Genomic DNA, 8,677 nt, shown 5'->3' on the forward strand with positions numbered 1-8,677 from the left:
CCTAACACCCGCACCTTCAAATCTAGAGACTTGAGAGACCCGGAGAACAAGAAGTGTGTGTTCAGAAGATGGGCCAGTTTAAGAGAATGAGGATCAGCCTTAAAAGCAAATCTCTCCAAGAGCTAGGATGTCACTCAGTGGTACACGCAAGGCCTTAGGTTCAACCTCCAGCATCGCAGAGAGAGAACAGCCTCTCCATGGTTACTGGGGTTTGGGACCCGTGTGCAGGACACAAATCGCAGGGCCAGATCTGCCTCTTATGCCAACTTGATATTCATGGGCAACAGTTTGAGAGAAGTGAAAGGATCCTTGTAGAGGAGGAGAGGGGGAAAGAGCATCCTGAGTGGGGACGCGGTCTTCTGCCTTTCTCACGTTACTCTCACCCCTCGGATGAGGAGTGTTAGGACTATTGCTTTCACAGCAGGCAGTGAACTAAGAAGGCTCTGTGCTAGAAACTCTAGAACTCAGCCTTACCTGTCATGAACATGAAAGCCAATCTCTCTCTTGGGCTTCGATTTTTCCTATCCCCGATAGGAAGGGGTGTGGATCAAGTGATGCCCAATAGCTTCCAGCCCTAATCTCCTTAGGGGTCTGGTTTTTAACAGGTGGTAAAAGGAAAACTGCCCACAGTCGTCCCAGGTCTCATTTCCCCTCTTGCCTCCCACAACCCCTTCTCAGCATCACTCCTGTCCTCAAAAAGCCTTGGACTCCACAAGCCAGTGTTGTTAATGTTGGCTCACGGCTCTTCCTGGGGACTGGCCAACATTGTTCTGTTCCCTGCAGGGGTCCCACCAACTTGTTTGCTTCTGCAGAGCCGCAGCCTGCCACCTGGAAGATGCCGAGGTCGTGTTACAGTCGCTCAGGGGCCCTGCTGCTGGCCTTGCTGCTTCAGGCCTCCGTGGAAGTGCGTGGCTGGTGTCTGGAGAGTAGCCAGTGTCAGGACCTCACCTCGGAAAGCAATCTGCTGGTACGTGCGTGGTGGGTTATGGATGCCAGCTGGTGTGGGCACCGGAGGGCACTAATGCTGGGATAGCTCAAAAGAAAAGGGTGTGGGGAAGGGACCATTTATTTCCCTTGACTGGCTAACCCAGGATCGGAGCAGAACTTCGCCATGAAGTTAGAATTAGGCCAATGGAAGGAGGAAGCAGCTTCAAAGAGATGGGCCTGGTCCACAATTTCTGTTTGATTATACCTACTCCTCATGTATCTTCTGTGGAGACCCCATACCATTTAAACCATAGTTAGTGCCATATCAGCAATAACTAATTCTATATCTCTGATCTTTTGTCCCCCAGATTATGTCTTTTGAAATAGCCTCATATCACTACTTTCACTCCATATTTCTTCTCCTTTTATCTATTGTCAGTTACAAAGCCATATAGGCAACTCCACTAAAGGGAGACTAGAAAGAGAAGGAAAACCCTTTCATGCCTCCTAGCACTAGGGATCAAACTCAGAGTCTCACACCTACAGGCAAATGCTCTACTACTGAGCCACACCCTGCTCCAAAGGTAACACTTTTTTTGATGACTGGTACCAAAATGGTTCATGCTTCTGGGGGCCTGGCTTTTGCCAAGTCTATTTTCAGTTTTCCCAGTATATCAAGGCCCACTGTGTTAGGTCACCACAGTTATGAGTGTGTATGTGTCCGTGTATGTGCGTGCGCTCAGCACTTACCAGATCAAAATGGAATGTCCATTATTATATCCTGTGTGTTTTGCCAATGGACTAATGAATTTAAGTGATGGGAGAGACTTCCTTTAAGACACAGAGCGGGTTTTATGTATAATATAAAATAGAAACAAGAAGCCTGGGGGATTGTATGAGTTCCATTTCAGGGCGAGCCAAAGGACACCTACTGCATAGCTTCTTTTGTTGAGACATTGCCAGAAAGGAAGAACTGTACACAGAGCTCATGGGTTCTAGTTCCACTTCTGTCACCAATCACCCTTGATCAATGACCTTAACCGGGTCCTTTCATCTCTCAGCTTCCTGTTTCATTATCTGACAAAGGGTGGCGAGCCTACATTACATTGTTTTCATTTTTCACAGTTAATATTTGGCAGTGCTGTAATTCTAAATTCCGGTTCCTCAGACCCTGTGGGATTCTTCTATTTTCTCCTCTGTAGTTCCCAAGCAACTGAAAAACTCAAGGCTGCAGTCTACAGATCATTTTCCTAAGCAACCATGTGCCTCAGTTGAGTTCTCTATGGACAGGTAGTAGAAACACTGGCTCCACGGGAATAACTCTGGCTTCCCACCCTTTCCTTTAGTCAAAATGAGGTGGCAGGAAAATGAACCATCTTATCCCACACTTCACAGACTAAGGGAAGGTGTAAGGAAATCGGTTCTGAAGACACCAAAGAATCGGGCAAAATGGCCCAGTAAGTGCCGGAAAGCTTTGAGATGTCGGGCAAAGGCAGGGCTGGGGGGAAGGGGTAAGGCATTAAATAAGCTTATAGATCACTGGGGTAAAATTGAGGAATTGTTATAAGTGCAGAGCCTCGAAATCTACCACTTGAATTCTCTCCTAAATTCCCATCCTGGGCCTCCCCTGGTTGAACCCTATGTACTCAGAAGCAAGTACCCACAATGACCATCTATCCGCTTTAGGGGGAGCAATTCCTACATATAAGGCCCGGCTCACAAGCCTACAGAGGCTACACAAACCAAGGAGCGCATGCGCAGGCGGGGCCGGAACGATGTCCACGTGGCCTCCACGTGAGACGTGGCCTCCAGCGTCCTGGACGAGAGAGGCAGAGTCGAAGCCCCGAGGGGTGGAGAGGCGCAGGGGGCCGCAGGGCCCCGGGGCTCCCTCACGCGTTCTCGCTCTTTTCAGGCGTGCCTCCGGGCCTGCAAGCCGGACCTGTCAGCCGAGACGCCAGTGTTTCCGGGCAACGGCGACGAGCAGCCATTGGCCGAGAACACCCGGAAGTACGTCATGGGCCACTTCCGCTGGGACCGCTTCGGCCGCCGGAACAGCAGCGGCCCCAGCAATGGCGGCGCCGGGGGGCAGAAGCGTGAGGAAGAGGTCTCGGCGGGAGAAGACGGCGTCCCACGCCCCCTCGGGGGCGTCGCGCTCCGCGGCGGCGAGGGCAAGCGCTCCTACTCCATGGAGCACTTCCGCTGGGGCAAGCCGGTGGGGAAGAAGCGGCGCCCCGTGAAGGTGTACCCCAATGGCGCGGAGGACGAGTCGGCCGAGGCCTTCCCCCTGGAGTTCAAGAGGGAGATGGCAGGCCAGCGGCCTGGCGCACCCGGCCCCGACGACAGCGACAGCGACCCCGACCTGGAGTACGGCCTGGAGCCCGAGGCCGAGAAGAAGGACGACGATGGGCCTTACCGCATGGAGCACTTCCGCTGGGGCAGCCCGCCCAAGGACAAGCGCTACGGGGGCTTCATGAGCTCCGAGAAGAGCCAGACGCCCCTGGTGACACTGTTCAAAAACGCCATCATCAAGAACGCCCACAAGAAGGGCCAGTGAGGCGCAGGGGCCTCCGGTCCCTGCCACCTGCCGTCCCGCTGCCTCCCAGCCCGAGCCATCCACTCATGGGCGGTGGTAGTGTCAAGGCATTCAGTCTCCTAAAGCTGCCTTGTAGTTAGGAAATAAAATCTTTCAAATTTCACAGCTGGCTCTTGACTCTGATTGTAGACGCTAGGATTAAAAAAAAAATACCCTCTGAGCCATCCGAGAGAGCAAACAGTGGTTTCCATGCGGTTAGCTGGCAGTATATTTCATTGGATGTAGGGAGAATGGAAAGAAAAAACTTCCACCTCCCTACCCTCTAGTAAATGAGTCTTGAACCCAACATCTTCCACGTTCCACAGCCTTCATTGTGTTGCAAACACAGCTAGCGGTGACCACACAGACTCAGATGCTGAAAGGGCCACTCCGAGGCCCACATAACAGTACTTCAGTAGGAAGGCACTCTAGGCTGTAACGTGGAAGTTGTGGTCATGCCTTTCAGGATCTGAGTTCTGGCAATACTCTGACCTTAGGCAAGTACCTGAAGTTCTCCAAGTTTAGTTCTTATCTACCATTTGCTGCCTGAGGACTCTGGGCAGGATTAAAGGAGAAAATGGATGAGATTTTTTTTTTTTTTAAATCACCGAGGAGCCCAGTGGGAGAGCTAAGACTTGCTATCAGTTCTCAGTTTTCATCTGGCCAAAGATACAGACCCTTGAAGATCTGTATCTGTTTTGATACAATACACACAGAGGCTTCTTCCAGCCCCTCTCCTTTCAGGACTTCACTATTACAACTGGCCCTAACCAATTGGTCTCCAGCCCCTCATACACAAATTACTCATGAATGTATACAAAAGCTTGCTCCTCTCACAATCCCTGGCCTACAAGCCAAGAGCGCTATCCTCCAATTTTCCCATCATGCAAACTACTGAGGTAAGGCAGGAAGGGCCCTTGTCAACCAACCTCATTCTCCTTACTGAACCTGTTTCTAGGATGAAGGCTCTGCCTGATTCCTACTGGTCTCTGATCACTACCTGGAAGGCCTTGCATTCTCCCATCATTCCTAAAGCCTCCCCCCAGGTCCCCCAGTGGCCAGTCATGCTCTCTCCCAGCTACCTACCCCTGCTCATTTTCAGGGTTTCCACTAGTGGAGGGCATGTTATCTGGCTAGGATGCCACATAACCATACATGCAAGTCTTGTCCCCTCAGGGAAACTCCAAGATCTGAAGGACAGAAGCCAGGTGTTATGTTTCTTGGGTCTCCTTGTGTTTTCACCATGCTGGGGTCCCAGACGTGTAAGCCACATGTACATAAGGGATGCACATATCTGTGATTACCATACACTTGTCAGTGAATGGCATACAACAAAGCTGGATAGAATCTGCTGGGTGTCAGTGACTCACTCCTGTAATCCTAGTTACTCAGGAGGCTGAGACCTGGAGGATTGTGGTTTGAAGCCAGCCCAGATAAGGTCCAAAAGAATCTCCTGTTAACCAGCAAACACTGGGCTGAAGGTGTGGCTCAAGTGGTAGAGCACCAGCAAAATTTAAAAAAAAGAATGAAAGTGAGAGGCATTGTTATCAAGCCCTGATAACAGCAAAAAAAAAAAAAGTCAACTGATGGGGAAATATTTTTATACGATGGCACATATACATACTCCCCTATATTTGGTGCTCTTGGCATTTACACTGAAAGAAAAGAAGAACTAAACCAGGGAAATCCTGTTGTGAGACAAACCTGAAGGCCAAATTACTATGGTTGCTTCAATGTGGTTTATAGGAAACGAGGGAGGAGAAAGAAAAGCTGAGCCCTTCGGAGGATATGCGCCCAGCTGAGTCCTGGCCTCAGGTTTCTATCTGGGCATCCTTTCCTCCCCTCCTTCCTTCGGAGTCAGGTGAAGTAAGGGCCGGTGGGGGTGGCTAAATGTCAGCAGTACCTTGTTGATATTTTAAGATTCTGTTTTTATCTTGAAAAAACCATTTGCTTTGAAGAAATCAAGCAGTCAGCCACGTGGTGACAACATTAACATTTATTTGGAAAGGGCACCATGAAGGCTCATTGGGAAACTGCAACGAAATGCCCTAAAGAATGATTTCACTAAGAGCCCTTCCCACGCTCCCTCCACTCCCCCTTTGCCCTCCCTTTCCTAAAAATAATTCTAGTCTGATTCAACAAGTTTAAAAGACAGAAAACTGCCACAGGCACTAATTCTGCACTTACATATAAATGTGTCAGCTATTATATACATATATTGGCAACTACGAACTACATTACACACATGCACACACAGAGAACAACATACGCTCAGCCAGGCCATGAAGGTTAAAACGGACACACACGCACATGACAATGGAAGGGCTGCAGCATTAATGGACTTAAAACTCTGTACTCCATATGCCTGAACCAACAGTCATGGAAGAAGAGCTCCGGAAGGGGAGGCACTGAGCTCCAGAAGGGAAGGTACTGAGCTCAGGAGGCCCTGTGGTCTCCTGGAGGGGAGAGGACCTACCAGTCAGGCCTTGTGCTAAAGGAGAACCAAAGAAGTCCTTTCCCCTCTTCCCCCAACTAGCCAGGCTCCAGGACGTATGACTCTCCCTATGCAATCTTCAGACCTAGGCCCAAGTTGGGGTAAAGAGCCACAGTAACCAATTACTAGGGTAACATGTGGCTCTGACTCCACCCCAGAGGCCTTCTTTGAGCTGGCCTGTTCTGAGAAGATGACTTCACTTTTGCCTGTAATTGTAATAGCCCAACAACTCAAGTCTTGCCCTTCCCTTAGGTTCCCCTACCAGCCAGCCATCATCTTCTTCTCAAAGGTACTGGGGTTTGACCTCAGGGCCTTGCACTTGCTCCACTTGTTTTACTTCCACCCATTGAACCATGCCTCTTAACTCTCCTTTTTGCTGATTATTTTGGGGATAGATTCTTACAGACTTTTCTGCCTTGGCTAGCTTCAAACCATGATCCTCCAGATCTCAGCCTCCAGAGTAGCTAGGATTACAGGCAGAAGCCCCTGATGCCCAGCTGCTTATGTGCTTTTGTGATTCAACCCAAAGTAACAACTTCCTCCAATCATTCATACCTAAACAATTCTATCATAGGACACCCACTGTCCATTCCTTCCCCACCAAGCCAGAGACCTGGGCGGTGGGGGAGCACTGGTCCCCTGGGCACAAGCTTACAACAGAGAAGGGAAGGGGAAAGAGGCAGGACACGCTGCCGCCAGGTGGCCTACAGGCAGGACATGAGGCTTGATACCAGCTTCTTCCCTTGAGACCTTGCCTCTCAGGCCTTGGATGGGGTGATGTCATTTGTGCTCACCATTGCATTTCCTGTCCAGATTAACAATCACCTTACACTTCTGACTCTAAGGCATCCCTGACCAGGATCCAGATTCAACTCCACGTCAGTAGGAACCAACATCCAACCGAGCGTGGACTTCCATGGAAACTGAAAAGAGGACTCGCAGAGGAAGAAAATGCAGCTTCCGTGCTCAGCGGCATAGCATGAAGATAAGGCTGCCCCGGACAGAAGGAGCGGCCATCCAGCCCACAGAGTGCAAGCTCTGTGTCTGTTCTCTTTTTCCCCCAGAGCGGGGAGGAACAGAGGAACAGAGTGCAGACCTGTGGGTCTCTAGAAATAGGTCCCCTGCCCCACAAGGTCCCAAAGGTGGCGCTCAGGGTGAAGTTGCTATGGGGGCCTTAATTAAGGTGGAAACAAAGTGACTGAGCATCTCTCATCAAAGATGAGCACGGGGTAGAAGATGGATCATTGGTGAGGAAAGATATGTTTGTGTGGCTCAAGGTTTAATTTGCTTTAAGGATTTTCTTTTTAACTTGGCTTCTGCATGAAGAGATAATAAAGAGAAATCTAAGTCCATGCTTGTGAAGTTGGGTTAAGTATAAGACAAAAGCCACAGAAACAGCCACAAAGCCCTGGGAAGCAGGACCTCAGCCTGGGGTGTATACCGTGCGGGCCATGCGGGAGCCGTGTGCCCACAGCGCCAGGTGGTGACCACAGGAAGGAGCTGGATCCTAAATAAGGGAACTACAGGGATGGGGGGGGGGTGTCCCCTTGCCATGACGCTGAGTGCGCATGCGTTAGGAACTGCATGCATTAGGCCCTCCTGATCTTGGAAAAACGTACTCATCAGTCCTAACGGTCAGGCTCTCGCTGGGTAACTGCGCAGGGTCGTGTTAGGGTGTGATCTGAGGGTATCCTCCCCATTCGGGACCACTGATAAAAACGGTGCCCTTTGGGTCAAGTAATCTCTTTCCAATCCTTTCTCCAGGGAGGGAACATCTGACCCTCCGTAACTTCCTGAGTGACGTCAGCTCAGGAAAGCTATGGCAAGTCTGAAAGGAGACGAGGGGGCTACTCTGGACCACAGCCCGGCCCCCGAGGGAGGCGCAGGTGAGGTTCTGCCAATGGTGCCGAGTGCACAGAAGCACCTGAGGATCAGGAAGTGGGGGGGGGGGGACCAGAGCAGCCGGCAGCCTATCTCATGCCCTGCCTGCCTCCGAGTCAGCGGTTCTTGGCAAACACCAGTGACACAGGAACAGGCAGACAGCGCTAACGACAAACAAAAGGCCTCCACTCCTCTCCCCAGGCCACAAGCAAGGCCACTTGTCTCCAGTGTCCCAGAATTTGTCAAGACAGTGAAGAAATCAGACAGTGAAGAAATAAGTCTGCTATTAGCTGCTAGATCCTTTTCCTCCAATGGGACATTCAAAAGGTTGCTGCCTGCCGCCTTTGAGTCGGGAAGCGCCACTCATCCGCTCCTCCCGCCCTTCTTCCTGCCCCGGCTGCCCCGCCTCTTCTCTGGGAGGGGATGTGAAGGCTCAGGGAGCCTGTACTTCCCCCTCTTCTCAACTATACTGCTCTGCCTTCCCTCAACCCACAGGCTGTGGAAGCACCTTCAGATCCTTGAAGGAAAGATACCAAGGAGAGAGAACTCAACCAACACAGAGAAACATCCAGAAAACAGAACAGCCACAGGAGGGCCACAGGGCCCTTCTGAACGAAGGCCATGAGAAGGGGCCACAGAGGGACTAAGATGGCCACACCTGTGCTCAAGACAGGAGGCAGGTCCTGGACGACACTTGCCACCCAGGTTGAGAGAAGCGACCTGCCCGTCCTGTCCTTCATCCCTTCTTCACACCCTCCCTCCCCGCCTTCTGGGTCTCTGCCCCCAGCTCCTAAGGGCTCCAC

At 51.1% G+C, this 8,677-nt stretch overlaps 1 protein-coding gene across 1 annotated transcript; it reads left to right on the top strand.

Moving 5' to 3' along the window:
- The first annotated feature begins 835 nt into the window (after positions 1 to 835).
- On the top strand, positions 836 to 3,481 carry Pomc (proopiomelanocortin). The gene is made up of 2 exons (XM_048353616.1): positions 836 to 967; positions 2,840 to 3,481. The coding sequence occupies exons 1-2, from the start codon at positions 836 to 838 to the stop codon at positions 3,479 to 3,481; spliced, it is 774 nt and encodes a 257-aa protein (XP_048209573.1).
- The last annotated feature ends 5,196 nt before the right edge of the window (positions 3,482 to 8,677 follow it).

Source organism: Perognathus longimembris, chromosome 8 (genome assembly GCF_023159225.1).
Source record: "Perognathus longimembris pacificus isolate PPM17 chromosome 8, ASM2315922v1, whole genome shotgun sequence".
Taxonomy (NCBI): Eukaryota; Metazoa; Chordata; class Mammalia; order Rodentia; family Heteromyidae; genus Perognathus; species Perognathus longimembris.